This window comes from Apteryx mantelli, chromosome 20, assembly GCF_036417845.1.
Source record: "Apteryx mantelli isolate bAptMan1 chromosome 20, bAptMan1.hap1, whole genome shotgun sequence".
NCBI lineage: Eukaryota > Metazoa > Chordata > Aves > Apterygiformes > Apterygidae > Apteryx > Apteryx mantelli.
This window is the reverse complement of record NC_089997.1, coordinates 11,464,159-11,485,839: the sequence shown is the minus strand read 5'-3', so window position 1 is coordinate 11,485,839 and position 21,681 is coordinate 11,464,159. Positions and strand designations below refer to the sequence as shown.

Here is a 21,681-nt window from a genome sequence, read left to right as displayed (position 1 = left end):
AGCCCCAGTGCTGCCCAGCGCTGGCTTGGCTTCACAGGAGGGTTTCAGCTCTGGGGCCCAGGAGGGGCAGCTCTCCTCTGCCCCAGCAGCCAAGCCACAGCCCGGCAGTGGGGCTGTGTGAGCCCCCTCCATCCCCCCAGCCAGGGCAGGGCAAAGCTGGGCTCCCTGCTGGGAACAGCCACAGCTCGGTAGTGCTGCAAACAGCAGGACCCTGCCCTCCAGGAGAGGAGGGATCCAGTGGCTGTCACCAGCACCCTCTCCCATGGCAGCGTTTCCCCATGTCATGCTGGGAACTCCTCCAGCCCCAGGCCCTGTGCTGACCCTCCATGGGCAGCAGCATGTCCCAGGGCTAGGGACATCTCGGCTCCTCTCCTGGCCAGAGCCCTGGTGCTGGGGACTTTGCAGAATGGCTGGGCCATGTGTGCAGAGCTGAGAAGGGATCGCAAGAGGAGCCTGGACCCGCAGTGTAGGCGTGAGGGAAAAGTACTAGCACTGCTCAGCAAGGGATCTCAGACATCTCTGTCCCACTGGCCTCAGGGCTCAGCCCCAGCAGTGCTGCATGTGCCAGGGCAGGGGGACACTGGGGCGCAGAGGGGCTTTTGCTCTGGGGCAGACACCTCTGTGCTGGAGCACCCGCTCTGCAGGGACCTTGTCCTGCACCAGGTTCCCCTAACCAGCCTCTTCTGCCCTGGAGCTCTGCCCACACCAAGCTGTGGCAAAGATGGAGATTTACACCTCAGGACCATAGCGCAGTGCGTGCAAGGGCCGGATCCTGCTCCTTCCCCTTGCTGCTCCCAGACCAGCCATTCTCCCCTCGGGGCTGGGCAGGGGTCCTGCACGAGCCCTGGGCTCTGAGACTTGCACAGCCGCAAGGAGCACAGGGCTCAGCTGGTGCTTGGTGCCACGTCCAGTCCTCGGCTGTGCTGCAGGAGAGCTGGGCTGTGCCGGCCCTGATCAGGGTCTGCCCTGCCCTCCTGCCCCTTCCCGGGAACACGGCCCTGCTCAGCCTGGCTCTGGCCCCACATGCACTGCTCTCTGCCAGGGACACCCATGGTGTCACCAGCACAGCCCCAGGGCGGTGGGGCAGGGCAGGGGTGACCCTGGGGGCTCTGGGGGGGGCTGGGGCTCAGATACCACCTCTGTCCCCAGGACCTGGAGCCTCCCTGCTGGCAGCCCCTGCCCTAAGACAGCCCCCTCCCTCCCCAGCCCCTGGCCCATCTCTCCCTGTGGGAGATGCAGGGCTCAAGCCTGAGTCCAGTGGGAGTGGGGGTTTCCCATGCGGAAGGGGGTTGGGTTTGCAGCGCCCATGTGCATTACTCACCTCCATGGGGGGGGTCTTGCTCTGTGAACACCCTTCTCCCATGGGCTTCCCACAGTCTGGCTGGAGACAAGTGGTGCCGGCTTTGCTCAGCCCCACGGCCCCTCCACCATGGGGTTAGCACTCACTCAGCCAGTCCTGGGGCTGCATCAGGCCGTGCCCTTCCCCATAAGGGCATGCGGGGCTGGGCTCATCCCTCACATGAAGGACACGCTCTCCCCAGCATCTGGTGCAGGGACCTCTCTGCTCAGCTGCAGAAATGTCACCACACAGACACAGGTGGACATGGGCCAGAGATGGACAAAGAGTGAAAACATGAAGACGTGGCCCTATTCCATCGTCAGGATGATGTCTTCAGCATCCCTGGGAGATGTTTACCAGGCTCAAGACCAGACCCGCAACCGAATCTCTTGCCTTGGCTATAGGAAACTGTGCGCCTGCTCTGATGCTCCATGCAGAGCCTGCAAGAGGAGCAGAGGGGCACAGCGCAAGAGCCCGGGTCCATAACCAAAAGGTGATGGATCAAAACAATCCATGTTCTTCACAGACATTCATGGTCAGAGTGTTGGTCTAAAACAGAAGTCTAATTCTTCAGGATCTTTTGCTTAGGGTGATGCCCATGTGCGGAAACCAAACCTCTTAAAGAGGATTGCTGGTCGCTGTCCAGATGTTGATGGTAGTCTCTATCACAGGTGCCCTTGCAACAGCATCTTAGCTAAACTGGGTGAGAATCCCTGAATGGGATTTTTCCAGTGAATCCTTATAATCCGGCTGGCCCATGGTCCTATGTGACCACTCCAGAGCATGCATGATCCATTTCTGTTGATATAGGACTATATCGGACAAATCTGAACATCATCCTTGTATCATAGCTATAACTTTAATTCCAAAGATCTTACCACAGTGCAAAGAAGTGACATCCTCATTCCAGCATTGTCCCTCCTTACCTGCCTGTCCCTCTCCCCTCCCCCTGAGCTCTCCTTTCTGCTGGTGGGAGTTTTCTGATGTTCTTGATGACCTCACTACACCTCCCTGCTGACCTATGGGCTAATGGCCAATCCAGCTGATGCAAGGAATTGACTCCACAGTCAACATCCCAGACACGTCACCCTGACCCACCTCTCCCTCTCCCCTCCCCCAAGATTTCCTCTCCATGGGAAATGTTTTCTGACCTGATTCCTGACCTCACAGTGCCAGCTTGCTGCCCAATCAGATTGCTGCAATAGAAGTGACCTTGCAAAGAAGGTCCCAGCCATGTCACCTTTATCCGCCTCTGCCTCTCCCCTCTTCAGGAGCTCTCCTCTCTCTTGGGGGCTATCTCCTACCCTTGATGACCTCACATGCCTGCCCACAGCTCCTGTTGCCTGCGGTGACCCCAGTGCCTGCTCACCTGCTGCTCGCTAGGAGGTGCGGGGACAGCAGTGATTCACCAGTGACATCCCAGTGACCACCTCCACCTGCCTCCTCTCTCCCCTCCTGCTGAGCTCTCACCTCCCATAGTCAGGTGCATCCGATGAGCCTGATGCCCTCACAGTGCCTGTCTGCCTGCCCAGGGCAATCCTGATGCTGCAGCTAAAATAACCTCCCAGCCAGCATCCAATCCTCTCACCTTTATGCATGCTACTGACTCTTGTCTCACAGGGCTGCCATCTCTCCTGAGATGCACTTGATGACCTCCCAGCTCCTGCCTGTTGCCTACTGCTGGCCAATCAGGTTGTTGCAATAGTAGTGACATAATGATGTCATTTCACCTGGGCAGGCTTTCTGATGATCTGCCTGGGCTCTTCCCACATGCGGAGCTCCACTTCCCACAGGACACCCTGTCAGAAGGCAAGCCTACACTTTCTGGAGAGGAGCAATGCACCCTGTTCCCAGCCTTCACCCTTGTTGGGGGGGAGGGATGGAGATTCAGGACAAAAGCTTCCCCTGGAGATGCTGGGGATTGAACCCAGGACCTCCTGCATGCAAAGCAGGTGCTCTTCACTGAGCTACATCCCCTAAGAGCCTGCTGAGGGGTGGGACATACTCTTCTCCCATGATGTGCCCCTGACAAGCACAGCCCTGTTGGCCCCTGGTGCCCTGAGAGCCTCAGCAGAAAGCAGCATTTGAACCCTCCTGCTGGGCCACAGGCTGGGATGGGGGAAGTTGAGACTGCCTATCAGCTGGGGCTGGTCCTGGAGCAGGGCTGCATCATGGAGTGCTGCCCCTTCAACATCTCTGCAGCTGATGGGGGCAGGAGGAGACTCTTGCTGCAGGCGCTGCTCCCACACTCTGGCCCTCCCAGGGAGGGTCAATGGAGAGGAGCAAACCCCTTCCCCGAGTCACCTCTGCCACCCCGTGCAGCAATGCTGTGTGTGTCACACCTGTCTTCGATGCCAGCAGCAGGAGCAAATGGGGTGAGGGAAATGCCCTCCCCAGGGTGATGTGCCCACAGCTCCAGTTGCCCCCTGGCGTGTGCATTGGAAGGGCCATGAAAGCAGGCAGAGCCGATCCTGGGCAGGGAGCTGCCCACAGCCCCTCACCTAGGTATTAGGCCTCCCTCTGCACCGCTCTGCCCACCAGCACCTGGCAGTGGGCAAATGGCAGTGTCCCCTTCCCTGGGGCTGGGGATGTGCCTGGGATCAGGAACATTCCCATTCCCACAGCACCGGGAACTGGACACTGGAGCTGCCCCAGGAGAGCACCAGGTGGGGGTCTCTGTGGCGCAGCAGGTAGCGCATTCGGCTGTTAACTGAAAGGTTGGTGGTTCAAGCCCACCCAGGGACGTTGCCCTATTGGTGGGGTGCCTGGGGGATTGTGCTGCCCAGCACCCTGGGTTTTGCTCACAGTCACCATGTCCCAGCTCTGGGACAGCAGATCTGCTGCTGGCTGGGACATGCATCTTGCAGTGGGACATCCTTTCTAGACCATGTGGTATGGCCAGAGAGGCTGGAGAGCAGCACGGAGGATGTGATATACATGTGTCCTGTTGACCCTGAGCTTAGCTGACTTGTCCCATCCCCTTGCCTGATGGGAAGGACAGAAGAAGGAAGAGTGTGTGTAGTGCCAGGTGGTCCTGCCTGTACATCTCATCGCTGAATGGGGAGAAGGGAGGGTGAAGTGCCACGGGGCAGGGAAAGAGACCAGCTGAGTCCCTGCTCCACAGACTGTGTGGGGACGTGGGAGTGATTCACACATCTGCCTGATGTGCAGACAGCTGTGACAGAGACCCCAGTGGCAGGGTCAGTCCTTCATCTACCCCAAGCACAACACTGGGGTAGAGGACAGCACTCTTCATCCAGGCTGTGCTTGATCCTTAGCCTGACTTGTTGGCTGGAGAGACGCTGAGTCTGGAGACAGAGAGGGATGTCCTGGGTTGCAGTCGCAGCTGAGCTCCTGATGGGAGAGCAGGGTTCAGCAGCAGCAAGAGCTGCCAAGACGGCCAACGCAGCATGTGGGGCTGCAGGAGCAGGGCTTCTCCCTCTCTGCGGGGACGGGGCTGCAAGGTGCTGCAGCTGGGCTGGGAAGGGCAGCCTGATGGGTGAGTACATTTGGGTAAGGAAAGGGGGGTTTTTTGTGCCGTGAGCTGGTACTGAGGGGATAGAGAACACAAAAGCAAGTCTGTGTGCAATGTTCAGGAGAAATTAAAAAAAAAGAAAAAAAAAAGAAAGTAAATTTGGAGAGCAAAACTGACTGCCAGTCTTTGATCTGGGGCTGTTGTGAGGTCATGGTTTTACAGGCAGCTTTTAGCCTCCCTGCTAGACCCCAGGGGAGCCACTGCCTTTCTGCCCTATCTTGCGCCCTTTCAGCAGGAAGGAGCTGATGCAGAGGGATGTTCAGTAGGGGTCCCAGACAGGTCCCTCTGTGCTCTTCCTCACACTGAAGTCCCTGCTCCCTGCGCAGCTGCTTAAACAGCCCCCTCCCTGCCACTCGCATTCAGCGCTTCTCCCTCTACATCTGCTGGGCCGGGACGCCAAGGACAGACCCCACTCTGCACTCTGCTTTGTCTCTTGCATTACAAATCCCATCCTTTTCCACAAATCCAATCTTTCTCCCTCTCAGGCCCACTGCCCTTCAGAGGGCAAGGGCCAGGCTGCCTACGCACCCCTCCATCTCAGTCGGACATCTCCCGTAGCATCGCAAATGAGGGCAAGAAATTGTCATGGGCAGAGCAGGAACTTTTAATGCAACCCTACTGGGAGGTTTGGCAGGTCAGATCAAATGACCCTAAACACCCCTTAGGACCTCAGCTTTTACTCTCAGCATCAGTGTTCATGGCCTCACTTGAGCTTCACCAACAGCCGACAGCCCAACTATGGGACTTTAATAACGCTGGGACTTCACTTGGACCACAAGCCCCCTTCCTCATGGTTCCTTGCCTCTTACAGATGCTTCTGGAAAACAGCTCCAGAGGAAGCACTGGGGTTTCTTCAGATGAGTTCTCCAAAAGTGCTCTTCTCTCTTCACTTGCCTTGCTTGTCTCTTCAGCAAAAGGCACAGGAAAGGGAAACCTTCCCAGGGGTTCAGATCAGAGGAAAGACAAGAATCCCCTCCCCCATTACTCTGAAGTGATATTCCACCTGGAGGGCCACAGAAAAGAAACAGCAAAGATTATTACTGGCATCTGGTATTTTCCAGTGCGCAAAGGTCATTTCTCATCCTCCTTTCCGCCCCTTGTCTTCAGCCTTCCTGTCAGTGCTCTTATGCCCCTAAGCTAATACTGGCAGGTCTGCAAATCGCATATTTGCTCGGACCAATGAGCTAAATGATCACTGAGCTAAACAGAAACTGTCCATCCCCTATCCCTGAAAGGCCCAGCAGGTACATTCCCTCCAGAAACAGGGCCAAAGGGGGGGGGGGGGTTCTTCTCAGGAGATTCCTGAGAATGCAATAGTGACAAATGCATTGCAAAACTAGAGCATGACCTGCACCTTTTAAAGCAAGGCTCAGACAAGGTCGGTCAATGGCCAAATGAACATGCAGGAAGGGGTCTTTCATACTCACTGCCCATAGAACTGCGCTTTTCCACAAGTCCATATGGCACAAGGAGGACCTCAGTCAGTAGCACGTACCTCTCCTGGCCACCTCTGCATTCTTGTAACCAGTTTCTCAGGTGGCGGCATGCCTTCAGCACTGCCCTTCCTCCTGCCTCGCTCCACCTTCCTTGAGCAGCTCCCTTGGATGCCTGGCAGCACGCTGAAAATACACATTGTGGGGAGGTGGTGTGAGCACAGGGGGAGTTTGGTCTCCGTCCTGTACTCACAAGCTGGGCAGAGACAGAGATCACCCCCAGCTGAAATGCCCAGGGCTGCATGATGTGCCCGCAGGAATGCTCAGCATGCCCAGATACAGGCTCTGTCTTGATGCGGCAAGGAGAGCAGCAGGGTCCTTTACAAAGACAGCCTCTAAGAGACACAGTTACCCCGTCCTCGCAAATATATTAAACACTGCTTGATGGTCTCAGCTGCTGTGTGTTTAGGTATGGAAAACTGATTGTTCCTGGAGACCCAGTGTCAAAGAAGGAGAAAGTGGTGTAAAGGCATTCTTGCCATCGAGGGATCAGGAGTCACCGCGACATGTGATAAAAGATATTCAGAGCTGCTATGAACCTGGTGTCCAGAGGAAGCATCTCACCCAAACAAGCACAAGGGTCCAGGGTCACCCTCATCCATTCCTCCAAGTGTCTCACCTGCCATGAGGTGCTTTGCCCTCAGCTTTCTTCCCCTTTCCTTTCTGCATAGTCGGAGCTGTTATTTTGGCTGGAGGATGCCTCCCTCTCAAGAGGAGACGCTGGGCAGGAAGATTTCCTGTAAGCAGGAGACAAGAAAACACTTCAGGCAGGATAGAATTGCAGAGACCTTTTGAAAAGGAAGGATATGCAGATCTGATCAAGCCTGTGATAAAACTGTGAGGCCTCCAGCTGATTCCTTTTATGCCTTGTTTCCTGGGTGGTCTTTGGCCCTTCCGGACACTGGCTTCTCTCTTTCTTTTAGTTTTTACTGTGCAACATCATTTCCTGTGGTACTGTTTTTTCTGTTCTTTCATGTTCTATCCTAGTCACATTATGAAAAAGGAGGCTTGCTGGGATGTACTGGTGAACGAAGAGAGTCTCTCTGGGGGCAACAATTTCACACAAGGGGAGCACATCCTTCGATCTGTCTACTGATCTCATATGCCTGCAGTTCCTCTGGTGACACAGTCAACCCAAAGGCACTGTTTTGGGGATGTTTATGAGAAATTCAGAAAGAAAGCTTAGAACTCCATGTTTTGAAAATGAAAGGAAGTCTTGGCATAGGTTACCAGACTTTGTACCATCTACTCAAGGTGACTCTTCCCACCACTTGAAAACACACTGATTCCATGAAATAGCTCAGCCCCTCCATTACATACAGCTCCAGGCACAATTTAGGATTCACATTGCCCAAGGACAGTTCTCAAGTTTGCAACTCTTCTACACCAACGCCTCAAAAGGAAGAGCAGTTTGCAGTGCACACCAGGGCACTGAGTCCTGTGGAAATGGGGGAAAGTTTAACTTGGAGGTATCAACTGCAGGTAGGAGTGTTGGGCTGCCCCGAGGTCTTGTTCCCGCAGGACTCACTGGAGATTTCCCATATTGGGTAAGCAGCATCACCTCTAGTGCCTCATGCTACCTGAGACATCCCACTGTCACCTTGGCTCCAATGCCCTGCCAAAGAGGACAGAAGGAGAAGACACAAACCCCTGCCAGGAACCAAATGCTTCATTACCTTTCTTGACACTGGACCCATCTTTTCCCATCTCTTGTTCCCATGTCGGCTTCACAGGTGCCACGGGTGGTTTTCTAGCTGTACCCTCAAACTTGTACCTGGAAATAGGAAAAAGACACCAGTCTAAAGGGAGGGCACCACACTTCCTTTGCCCCTTGGGTGAATAATGAGGACACAGGGGCATTTGGGAGCTACTGGGAAATCCATCTTTTTCCAAAGCAGAATATGAAGAATACGCCAGATGCTGGAGGAGTGCAGTAGCAAGCTGAGTGACATCGTGAAGACCTCCAGCACCTGGAGGGGCATGAGCTTCCTCATCAGGCCCTTTGAGAGCTTTCCTAGCCTTCCTATGAGAAAGCTCATTTTAACCCAGATCCTCTGTGCTGCCGTTGGGACCATCTCCCATCTCCCGTTCAATGTTCATGTCCAGGCAGAACACAATAGTCTCCTTTCCTACAGCTTTCCAGCACCATTTCTAATTCCCGTCTCACCCTCCAAATCACTTGCAGGCCCTCCCAAGCTCATGTCCATCCATCTGTAAAAAGGAACCTCCATCTCCCAGACAAGTAATGGAACAAAACACTGAGCATGATGGGAGCCAGGACAAAGCTCTCCAAAACCCCACTGGGCACATGCTTCACTTTGGCCTAGATAGGCCTCCCACAAAAAAACTTTTGACCCAGAAAACACATTCAGGACACATTTGATTCATGCAGGTCTCACAGAAGACATGAAAATGTCCCAAGCCAGCAACTAGTAGGGACCTGCACTTTGATGCACATTTCAAAGAGTTACTCTCAGATGAATTTCTGAGCAGCCTTCACAAGCACTGGCAACACAATGCTACCAAACATGCCGTGAGAAGCTGCTCGCTTGGCCACCCAGGGGCTAAGAAGCAAACATACTCACTCAGGAAAGATGATGACCTGACCAGAATGGGTCTGAGAAGCAGCGGTTTTGGTGCCTGAGAGGACTGAATCCCTCATCTCTGGCATCTGCAAGGTGACAGACATGTGTGAGGTGACGCTGAGAATATTATCTCAATGCTCAGAAAGGCAGCAAACTTTTCCACTGCTCAGAGAAGAAGCTGCCTCACTGAAATGCTGAATTTCTCCACTCCTCTCAACAGCCCCTCAGTTATGCAGCACAGAAGCTGGAGGGAAATAAATGAGAGAGGGTAAGAACACTGTCAGGCTTTTTGCAAGGCTGAGAATCCAGAGACTCAGTCAGGAGACTAGGTCTTTCCTAATGCAGAAGCTGATGGAGGCAAGCACACGAGAAGGCATTGCACGAGCTGGGGTTCCTGGCAGCTGCGTTTTCCCTGCCGGCTTGATGTGGGGTTAACCCCACAGTCTCTCCTAACATTCAGACATCTGCCGCTGTACCATGGAGGAATGGAGAGGCAAAGCGGGTAACAACTGGGAGGGCCAAACTTCTGGGGTGTGTTCAAGGGGCAGCTGAGGGTCCTGCTCTGGGACCCACTGCAACAAAGGCTGGAGAAAAGGCCCTGCCCCAGAGAATGGACTGAAAAGACACCACGCACTAGGACAGAAGGAAGAGACAGAGCTGGGAAGCCTACAGGCCTACAGCCTGCTTGCATCTCTGCCTTAACCCTCGAGGGGCTCACCTCAGCCTGCTTTCACATCTCACCTTTCCAGCGGCACCTGAAAGACCAGCATGAAGGACAGGGCTGCACTAGAGACCTGGGCAAGGACATTGGGCTCAAATGATTCTCACTTTGACATGCTGCAACCACAACTGCCAGCGTGCAGATGAATACATAAGGACAGAAAGACCCTCTTCATGCTGGTGACACTCCAGGGCACTGGGAAGAGCTGGTCAGCACAACTAGACCAACATAGCAACAGCAGCAACAGGGGGCTGGTCCAATGTGGGCCTTCGTCTGCCTGGGCCTCTGCTTCCTGCCCAGAGACTGGGGTCAGCAATGATCCCTGCAAAAACAAACCTACACAGACACAGACCTAGAAACGCTACAGAGCAAGAGCATGAGGGTGATAAATATTCTGACCAGCTGCCATATGGGAGAGATGAAACACACTCAGGCCCTCCAGCTTCAAAGAGAGAGGACTGAGGTCAACAGAGATTTCACAGCGATGTCTGACATCCCCACTGATCCAGGCAAGGGGAGGAGGGATCCATTACTATTCCTCACCACACCAGAGCTCAAGGGCGTCCCATGAAGGGATCAGGCCAAGCTTCCAAAGGGACGCACAGAAATATTGTTACACAGCTTAAGGGCAAAATGCTGAACTCACTGCCTTACCATCCCAGGCACAGCCAAAGGACACATGGGTTCAAATGTCATCACAAAAGGGCACTAAACCATGGCTTTCTGGAAGGAGGGAAGTCTACCTGGAAAAAACACACAAGACCTGCCCTTTCCTTGGACTTTTTTCCCTCAGCACATGGAAACAGGCTCCCGGGCTGGATGAATCTTTGGGTGGACCCAGCACAGCTATTCCCAGGGTCGTCTTTGTTGCCAAATCCTCTGAATGTTCAAGACAAACTGTCCAGGGAGTTGGCATTACTCTAGGCCAGGACTGTCCATGTCCTTAAACAGGTCATGGCAGGCTAATAGAACTGCAGTCACTTGTGAGTTAGAAAAGGACTACAAGTAGTGCTGGAGAAACGGAAAACTTACCCCAAGAAGAACTTCTACCAGCTGCTCTGTCCCATTCAGCCTTCTCAGAAAGTCTCTGTAAAATCTCATTTTCAAATCTACTCCTTGAATAACAAGCATGCCAATGTCCTTCAACACAAGGGCAACATTCTTCCCACTCTCCAGGCAGTGGGAGAAAAGACGCATGGTCTCTTCTATGCAAGCCTCCACTGTTTTCCGAGGAACAGAGATGTCCGAGGCTATGCGAGCATACTTCAGGGGCTCAGAGAGCTTATGACCTAGGAAGCAGAAAAAGAGGAACAAAGTCACTAGCAAAGCAGGCTAAAACAGAGCATCGGCGGCTTTGAGGTCTTCAAGCAAGACACTGCTACAGAGCTGTCTTCTTTAACATCTGGTAAAGCTCCTGAAGGAATCTCATGTCATCTCTCCCTAGGAGAAGTTCAAAGCACTCTACAACCAGATGTGCCAAGTGTACAGCAATGCTTTATTCCCTACAGAGATCGAAAGAAAGGGCCTGGCCATCTCGTATGAACATGGGGCACGATGGCAGGACAAGGAGAGGAGAAAGGGGGCCAGTTCCCAAGAGGGCGGAGTGGGTGCCAGGTACTTGTGCTCACACTCCGTGCATTCCAGGTTGGGAGACATTTAGCTGTGCCACATCACATGGTGAAAGAAGGAAAGAAAAAGCATTGCACTACACCCCTTCAGATCCTTCCAGCCACCCCCAGCACCCTCAGAACTGCACAGCAAACATCCCTGGTTTTGGTGCCAGCGGCCCAGCTCCAAGAAGCACCAGACTGATGTTGACATCACAGAAAACATGTGGAATCCTTTGAAAGGAAAGACCCACTCCAAACACAACTCGGAGCTCCTGCTACCCCACAGGCATCACCGATGTCCACTACAGATGCAGGGCTCACAGGGATGATCAGCAATCACAGCAAAGATGGCCTCTGATGGGTTTTCATACACACTGTTGTCCCCATCTCCATCTCAAGGCTCTCTACAGCTGCCTTTGACCTACTTCAAAGTAGAAGGAGAATAGAAGAGCCAGCATGAATGCCCTTATTCAACTTTACAAGCTCCAGTGTGGCATAAACATGGACCAATGTTTTTAAATCAATCTGATGAGAAGTAGCAGCCCCAATACATCTGGCATGTAGCCAGCTGTTAAACAAGTCAGGGAGAGAGGGAATATAATTGTAATGTGCATTACGATGACATGATAATTAAAAATTGAAGCTGTTCTCAGGACCTGGGGAAGCAATTCTAGGTTTCTAACAGTCACTGCTGAACAGCAGTTATGCACACCCCAAAGATGTCCTAAGGCAAAGCAAAAGTTTCAGCCTGTCTTCTTACCAGGAGCATAGGTCTTATCATAGGTGACGCCGTGAACCTCTGCAATAGTCTTCGAAAGACAGAACACGGGTCTGCGAACAGCCAGGAAACCATGCTTCCCAACACCAACTCGTTCAGTTACAACACCAAAGGTCCCAAGCTGAATAACTCTCACTCCCTGAAAACACAAAGCAAGAGAAGAATTATGAGACTGGTAGGTGGACAGGCAGGTGACTTGTCAGCGCATGGGGATGGTGCTCAGTGCCCTGCCCAATCCTGCTGTACAAATGGGACAGACGAAGCACTCAGAAAAGCTTTGGAGAAGCCTTGGAGAAGTTCTTCTGAAGAACTTTCCAGATGTTTTCATCCCCCTCCTCTTCACCCTCTCAAAAATACAAGTCAAAGCAGAGAAATCATCCCTCAGATACAGAAGATCCAGAAGAAGGCTTTCCTGGGCAGGCCCACGATGACAGACACACCTGGTTCAGCATCAGCTGCCGTACAATGTAGTCGGACACACCTTCCCAGACAGCAAGGGTCTCTGGAAAATAAGGGAAAGATACGTCATGCTCTGGGGGGGCCAGCTCACAGCTGTTCAGCACATGCCTAGCCAAGGAGATGACAAGTGCAAGCATATTCAAACTGCATCCCTCTCCCCAAACATACCCCATCCCTGACAGGGGCTCAGCAGCTGAGGTGGGCACTGCCTTGAGGCTACAACCTTTATCTGCCCCCAGGAGGGGTCTGCAGCTGAAACAGAGGCATTAGGACATGCAGATCCTACCACGGGACATCCACAATGTGTCCCTGAGCTCAAAGTCTGCGGGAAGGAATTACAGGCAGTGCTCAGGGTCCCAGACAGAAAGTCTTGCTGAGCTGAGGAAAAGTCTAAGGATTCCTTTCCAGCCCATGTGATTCTATCTGCTTCTTCAGAGCCCAGCAGGAGCTGCAGGAGCCCTCAGCCTTTTTCAGACATCAGGGCCAGCACCCAGGAGTTCTGCTGGCCACAATGGCACCTGAGCCAGAGGGGACCATCAGTGGGGGATCTGACTGCAGCCCCCAGCCCTGTCCAGCCTCCCCCTGGCCCAGGGTTTCCAAAGCCATGTTCAGAGTTAATGGTCTCTGTGACAGCTCCTGGGAAGGAGATGCTGAAGGCCTTACCATGGGTGGGGAGCATTGGCACCTGCCCACACTGCGTCCCGTGGCCAATGTCCCAGAGCTCCATCTTTGCCCTCCTCGCCCTGGGTCACCCCGCAGCAGGAGGTGACAATGAAACAGCTCCTCTCCTCCTCCTCCACACATCACCGCAGCCCCGCGCTGCCCCGGCCTCCCCTCGCAGGCTCCCACTCAGGGTCAGCAGCTCCTTGCAGCAGAGCGGTGCCGAGAGCAGCCCCAGCGCCTGGGCTCCCCCGGCCTCGCCACGACGTGTGCGGAGAGGCCGGGGCCACGTGGGAGAGGGCAGCTGTCGCCGTAACACGGGATGTCCCCTGTGACCACAGCCTGTGTCACAGAGGAGGCACGGCCCCCTTCGCCCCCAGGGCCCTGGCCAGGGCTTGCCCTGCAGCGGGCAGGGGCTGCACGGAGTGGTCGGGGGCTGCCCCTGCCCCCATGCAGGCTGGGCCGCAGGGAGAACCCCGCTGGGGGTCCCGGCCAGGCTGGGTGCTGTGGCTGTGCTCACCTGGCCACGGCCCCCGTGCAGGAAACCTGGCTGCAAGGGAGGGCAGCGGGCACTGCGCCATGCTCGCCCCATGGCGACACAGCGCAGGCGGCTGCTGCTGCCAGGGGAGGAAGCACTGACAACTGACCACACCAAAATGCCCAGCAATGACTTGGCAGCGACCAAAACCTTCTTCTGGGCGCTTGAACCAGCGGGTCCTTCCCTTGCCAGTGAGCTTCTCCAGAAAACTTGCAGGGAACCGATGTTCAGCACCATTAACCTGCAGACGTGTTTGAGATCCAGTGACTGCGGCACCTCAGGGCCTGGCGTGGACGGGGACTGAACAGGGGAAGAGGCAGCGCCAGCAGAGCTGCAGGCACCAGCTCACTAAACACACGGGGATCACAGACTGCTCTGCCTGCACTGCTCTCACACCTGCACCAGCTATTGGCCTCCTCACACCAGCCCACAAACACTTAAACCAGAAGAACTGGAGGAGCGTGGGGACCCTGAAGCCACATGTGGGGCTGACCCTCGCAGAGGCAGGCAGCAGCTGCAGGCACTTGGCAGCAGGTTAAACGCAAGCTCTGAAGATTTCACAAAGATGCCGCAAGAACCATCTCCAAGAAACAAGAGACACTCAGAGGTGTTGCGCAGACCTCTGCTTTGAATACACTCAAATCTAGGATAGAAATGTCTAAGGGGGTGAGGAAATAAAAGATGGAAAAGCAACTCATACACCCACTTAAATAACTTAATGCTAAAGCAGGGCTCACCAACTAGGTCTGTAAAAACTTCTCAGCCGCACACTTCCCCACTCAGCAGAAGGCAAGAGGCAAAGTATTAGATCAGCTAAGGCAAAGAGGAAGTCTTGGGAAAACTTCTACTTCAGGAACAGAGAGCAGAAGCACTTTCTAAGGGTTTTTTCTATGTCCTTTCAAAAAGAATAGGAGACACTGGAAGGGTACTTTGGTCTTTTATCCAAAAAATCATTCCTTTGCCACTGTTATGCTCCCAAACTCAGCTGGTGCCGTCACTGGCCTGACAGGAGAAGGGGCACAAGAGCCGGGGGCTCCCGCGGGGCCGGAGGCGGCCCAGGCCAGGCCGCGCCTTCCCCAGCAGCTGCTCGCACACACCGGGCCACGGTGCCTCCGGCTGCCCCCGCGCGCACAGCCGCTCGCTCTGCCCAGCCTGCGGCCCTTGGCCCTGGTGCGGCAGCTCCCGGCGCTGCGTCTCGAGGCTCCGGGCGGCCCCGCGCTGGGAGACGCTGCCCCGCGCGGCACCAGCCGCCTCTCGCCCCCTCCCTCCCTCCCTCCCCGCAGGGCCTGGGCAGCCCCAGCCCCGCCCCCGCCCCTCGCCGCCCTCCTCTGAGCCAGTGCGCAGGCTCCGCGGGAGGAGGCACTTCCGGCCCCCTGGGGGGCGGGGCCTGTGTGTCCATGGCCACCGCCCCTGGTGCCGCCGGCCCCGCCCCCACCGGGCCCCGCCGCGGTGCCGCTCTCGAGGCTGCGGAGAAGCAGCTGCAGCAGCGGCGGGTGTTGGCGGCTGCTGCGCAGGGAGCCCGGAGCGACGCTGCGGCCCAGCGTGTGCTCGTGTGCGCGGAGCCTGCGGCGGCTGCTGCCGGCCTGGGCCAGGGCCGGGGCGGAGGGCAGGGAGCAAGGGGGAGCGGCGCCGGGCTGGCCCTGGGCTGCGGGAGTTGTGCTGCAGGGGAGCGTCGGCGGGGAAACGCTGCTGCCGGGGTGCTGCTGCCACTGGGCCCCGCTCTGCCCCGGGGCCTGGGCGAGTCTGCACCAGGGGACGCACCGCACATGACGGGAGCCCTGGAAGGCCGCGGCCTTTTGTTCAGAAGTGGGCGAACAAGCCAGGGGCCATCGCAGCCTTTGGCATTATCTGCCATGAGCAGGTGGCCCTGACATTTTGTCTCCATCAGGAGCCCAAGAAAGGGGCTGGAGGGGGGATCCCAGAGTGTCCCTCTGCCGGGAGAGCATAGAGAAGCGCTGGAGGCTGGCCCAGAGGAGCCACCTGACCATAGAGATGGTAGGGAGGGTGTCCCCTCCAGGTGACCATAGAGATGGGAAGTGGTGCTTTGCAGACTGTCCCTCACCAGGGAGACCATGGAACTGGCGCTGGTGGAGCCAACCCCAGAAAGTCCCCGAGACTCGTGACCCTCCTGAACTCCCCTTCTCACCACGCTTTCCTTTCCACCCCTCCTTCATCCCATGCTACTTCCAGTGCTACCTCCAGGGGAGAAACGTGACTTGTCCCAGTTTCCTGCACATGTTACATATCACAGCAAATACAGCCCTTCCCTATTTCTGGGGTTCGACCACAGGCATGAAACACTGGTGCTGGCTGACGTTCAAGATCTTTTCACGGTACAAAAAGCATTCCCAGCTTTTACATTTGTGATGCTTTTCCATGCAGACTGGGCACCTCTCTCACAAAAGCCTGGACAAACCATTTAAAGACTAACAGCCAGGGCCTTGTGCTGGCCCAGATCTACACATCAGCTTGCAGCTAGGGCGCCTTCTTCTTGTGCCCATGTTATCTGCAGTCTCCCAGCAGGCAGAAATGGCAATAATGCAGCTATGGAGATGTTTGAGCAATGCCTGACAAAGCTCAGAAAAGTTTCTTGACCCAAATACCTTCCTGCCATCCTTAACATGAGAATAATGTCTGTTGTGCAAAAGGAGAAAACAGATTTGGGATATTTGAGATAGTTATATGGCTTAAATATCCCCCAGCCTTTTTTTACCCTTGGACACGATGAAGATGTGTTTAGTAATGTGTAGCAGATCCTCAGACAATGGAGTTTTGCTCAGCACAACTGTCCTGTTTATGGACCACCAACAAAACAGTGGCCATTGCCCCTGCTATTTAGATTGATTAAACAGTGCTGCTTTCTGTGGATGGTTTAGAAATGGAGGGTAGATCATATGGCACTGCTTGTCCAACTCCAGCTACTTTTATGATAAAGGTTGGCAGATGGAAAGTCTGATCAGAAAACAAAACAAAAAAAACCTGCCTTTGACTCTAGGGCATCACTGACCCAAACACTTATAAAATCTCTGTATTTGTATTGCTTAAATCAATAGTGGGGAACTAGAACGATGTGTGCCAAAGCTGGTCCTTCACGCTGCATCCCCAAAGCCTAAGCCTCTGTGCCCTTGGGAACCACAAGGTGATGGAGAAGCGGGACCTCAACATCAAGACCAAGTGGCTGCAGCACCTCCAGGGCCTGCGCTGTTAAAGGACGCTGGATCCAGTGGATTTCTGAATAAAGGGATTCCTCCTTCCTGGTCCGCTGGAAGGGAGACTGCTGCGGTTCTCTGTTCCCTGGTCCTGCCAGCAGCAAGGCTGGGCATGTACTTCCAAGAGGCATACACACACTCTGTACGGACATGGTCGACCACCAAAAAATCAACTCCGGCAGGGGCCCAGTACCTTTACAGGCACCACAGAGACACAAGCAGCACTCATAAACATGAACGATACAAACGGCCTGGTCCTGTTCTTGCTCACCAGCTAATCAGACTCAGAGCTTGCAGGAGACCTCACACACACCCTCGCATGGTGTCTCTGGTAGCTGGCTGCCTTGACCTCTGCAAGCCTTCCACACATGTACTCACGCAGAACAGCGAGCATGCTCACCCAGAAAAGAGCTAGGAAAAGGATTTAATACAATGATAGGCTACACCGCAGAGAGCAGGTGCACAGCCTGGCCAGACAAGTGTCCCTGCCAGCAGCTTGCTTGCACATGACTGGCCCCTTTTATTCCCTCTGCCTCCATTTTCCCATGCTGCTTCTTCCATGATGCAGCCTGATCCCTCCCTTTCTCCAGCTTTATCCCCTTTGAAATAAACAGCCCATCTCTAAGTATTTTTCTTTCATTGGTGCCAGTTTTACTGCCTATGTACTCAAGTTTAATATTTCTGGTCCTGTTAGCTAGGTAACCCCTGGCTCATATGGTGCTTCTGATATCATTACCTCGGTACTGCTGGTGCTGCAAGAGTCTACTCCCCGGAGGATCCCCAATACGCCAGTTATGTGTGAAGCTTGTCCTTTTCTCATATAACTCTCCCTTAACCACCGCTGAAATCCAGCCATCCCTCACCGTGCTGTCTGGAACTTGGCAGGGTCTCATTCTGTTCCCTGCAGTGTCCAATGATTTCTCATAGCCACTAGTTTCTCACACCGTGTTCAGTTATCTCAACCCCGAGGCAGAGCCTAGGTGTCTTCCTGCATGCCCTAACCCTGTGTTGCTGGTGGAGCTGTGGGCCTGGATGGGAAGACCCAGGGCCACCACATCCTTCACTGTGGTGCACAAGGACCCACCCAGAGCAAGATGACTGAGCTGCCCAAGAGTGCCCGGGTGCTCTGCTGGGCTGAGCTTTGGTCACCCAATATGCCATATCTTCCCTGGGGTCCCATGTGAGGAGACGGGCTGCAGAGATGAACTGGACCCAGTTTTCCTAAAAAGAGTTCACCCTTGTAGAATTCCCTTTGGAAATGGGATGCTCACACACAAAGTTTAAAAGAGCTGTTAACAGTAATTCTGCCCCTCAGAAGCCCCAACAAAATGAAATGCTGATTAGAAACAACTGCAAAGGAGTAAAGCAATGGCAGTGCTTTCCCTTCCCCTGTGCTTTGTTTTTCCCTGTGGACTGCAAAATAAAAGGAGAAAAGGGATCTCTGTGTGCTGATTATTTCTCCAAAAGATGTTTCCTTTTATCACTTGTACATGCTTCTGCCTATCCCTTTGCCATGTAAAGATATGGATGGAGACAGAAGTGTAAAATAAGGGGGGAATATATAATTTCATTGATGGTCAAGAAGAAAAAAGTGTGATAGAAGCATACATAGCTTATTGGAAAAAAATCTTGATGATGAAATAATCCTTCAGGAAAGAAAAGGAAAGTAGAAAATGCCTAATTCTCCAAGAAGAAATACATTCTTTTTTTTTTTTTTTTTCCTTCAGGAGAATGCATCCTGGAGTCACCAGTGGAGATAAAGCAGAGCTTTTAATAGTGGACAAACTGACAGTATGTTACGAAAATATGCATTTTAAAGAAATCTCCCTCCAAAGTGAATAAAAAAAGCTATAGTCTGCATGCTATCACTGGCAAATCAATGAGGCTGTCTTCATCACACTAATGAAACTGAGAAGTGTATTATGGATTTGAATCCAATGAATCTGAACCCATTGTAATATCTGAGCTTAATTTTCGTGCTTAGCGTCTTCTCTTATTCAGGGAGAGAAGGTGTTTTGAGCTTTCCTCAACACCCCTTGGACATTGTCCCCAGAGTTTTCAGCTAAATTTCCTGAGATGACTCATGAAAACGTCCTTGTGTCACCATGCACTGGCAGTCTATGTCCTAGTCCTGTGTGAGTTCAATATTTTACTAATATTTTTTAGATTTTGTTTACAATAGCCCTCTGTAACCAAGACTCACAATTCACGTTCCTTCCTTTCAAAACTACAATCCAACAAGAAAATAAATCTCCTGAAGCACCTGTATTTAATAGCTATATATATACGTGTGTGTGATACAATACATGATACATGATTAGAATTGCTGTCATGGAAAGCATCATGACTGGGGGAAAAGCCAAACCTTTGCACGGCCAAGGGCTTCCTTCAGGGCCAGCTTCACAGTCTTGTTTCTGAGACTGTAGATGAAGGGGTTTAAGAAGGGGTACAGGACAGTGTTCAGCAAAGCTACAATTGTGTTAGTCTCCAAGGAAACCTCTTCTGAGGGCCGTGCATAGAGAACAATGCAGGTTCCATATGCAATGGCTAAGTTGGTGAGATGGGAAGAACATGTAGCAAAAGCTTTCTTCCTCCCAGATGCTGCTGGCATGTGCAGAATACAGTGGAAGATGCCCATGTAGGACACCAGGATTAAACATAAGGAACCCAGCACTACAAATGATAGGAAAACAAAGTCTATTTTCCAAAGCAGGCTGGTGTCAGAGCAGGAGAGTTTGAATAAGGGGGAGTTGTCACAAAAAAAATGCTGGATCTTGTTGGGGCCACAGAAGGTCAGCTTTGAGAGGAGGACCAGGTGGTAACTCGAGAGTGTGAAGCCTAGGACCCACCCAGCACTAACCAGGTGGGAGCAGAGCTGCTGCTTCATGATGGCAGCATAATGCAAAGGTTGGCAGATGGCAACATAGCGATCAAAAGACATGACAACAAGGAGAGAGAGCTCTGTACAACCCAGGACAGAATAGAAATAGCATTGGGCAAAGCAGCTGCTAAATGGGATAGTTCTCCTACCAGAGCTCAGAATCACCAACAGTTTGATGGTTGTGGAGGATGTGAACCAGATTTCCAGGAATGCCAGATTGCTGATGAAGAAGTACATGGGGGTTTGCAGGCGGTGATCCACGCACACAAGGAAAATGATCATTGTGTTCCCCGTCACTGTTGTCAGGTATATGAGTAGAAGGATCAGGGAGAGAAGCAGCTGTAGCCTTTGATCAAGCCCTGAGAAACCCTCCAGGGTGAACTCGGCAACCACAGTTTCATTTCCTGCTCCCATGCCCAATTTCAGTACGTCCTGCTGAGACAGGAGCACGAAGAAGCAAGTGTGAGAATTTCACAGTCTCGATGGGAGGGTAGATCCTTCCTTCTTTGCTCCCTTGCTTGCTTCCTATGTAACACAGACAGAAATATTCCTCTCAGCCATGCATCACACCCTGATTTCTCTGCTTCACATTTCACTGAGAGGCCTCAGAGATTTTACTGTCTTCTTTCTACCTTTTCCAGCCACTCACAAAGGATTCTTTCTCACGAGCACAGTATTGTAAAGAGGTTGTGAACTAGTTCATGCCATGCCTGGGAAATTCCCTGTTCACTTCGACCTATTGCAAACATCCATCACATCTGTGTTTCAAAAGCCAACCTAACCTCCCGGCAAAAATACTTACTATTATCTGCAGATGCCAGTCCATCCATGTAGATAAGTATGTTGAAAGTTATTCCTTCTGCTTTTCAGTACTTGCCTTTTTTGACTTGGAACGTCTGTGAGGCTGTTGCTTTCAAAACAAGCCAGTACTGGGCATCTCTTCTGTAATCCCCTGCTTTCTTCCACAGTTTCTTCCTCTCTGTTTCTCCAGAAAAGGGGGAGACATAGGGAACAAGTATAGCTTGCCTTCTTTAATACTCTAAATAGCGAAATTCATGAGGGTTCCATTCAGTCATTGGAAATGTCTGTGTCAGACAGTCTCATCTGACATCATTGTGCACTGAAATAGAGTTCTTGCCAAACCATTGCCAAATTCCATTGTTATTAAATGTCCTGACCTAAATGCCTTGCTTTCCCTTTAGGGGAGGGGAGGGAATTGTCTCATCTTAAAGAACTTAGAGGCTGTCCTTTTGATTATTTGAAATAGAAAGGGTCTGGAACAGAGACGATTCTAAGTAGGATTATATTTGAGATGCCTAAAAGTCAGGCACTTCAGTTTGAGCAAGTTAGCTTCCTCCCATCTTGTCAATGCAGAAAGAGGGAAGAGTGTCTGGAAGAGACTGGTAACACTTCTTTCGCCTGCCGATTACAGTCTGGGAGGACCCAGGCTCTAGAGCTCTCTCTTTGCCTCCGTTGACTGTATAGGGACCAAGGGAAAACAATTGCAGACTCCAGCTGCTCACAGGCACCTCCAGTGAAGTTGATGAACTCACTATTTCAGTCTCAAATCTCTTCTTGCTAATTTCCTTTTTTAAACCAAAAAACACATCTAACAGAAGGAAGCCCAAGGAAAACATAGGCAATAAATACTGACATTTTTCCCTCCGCCTTTGCATTTGGTTTTAGACGTATAAAGGAAAGGAGCAGATGACTCCACAAATAGGATGCTTCAAAAATACAAGGGCGGGTGGCAGAAGGCAATGATGAGTTTCAAGGAGTGAAACAGAGGTTCTCCACATACTCTGTTGTCCCCCAGACCCTGTTTCAGAGTGTAATGGGTGGTTCTTATACAGGGAGTAAAATGGGAAGCTCA

General features: G+C 52.7%; 2 protein-coding genes across 2 annotated transcripts in view; both read right to left on the bottom strand.

Annotated features, from left to right (window-relative positions):
• LOC136993818 (uncharacterized) overlaps positions 1-21,681 on the bottom strand; it is a 487,107-nt gene that overhangs the window by 382,660 nt on the left and 82,766 nt on the right. The window lies entirely within an intron of this gene.
• Positions 19,380-19,868, bottom strand: LOC136993794 (olfactory receptor 6C3-like; the record flags this gene model as incomplete). Its single annotated transcript, XM_067308741.1, has 1 exon — positions 19,380-19,868. A coding segment is annotated over exon 1 (489 nt), but the record flags the coding sequence as incomplete, so codon positions are not given.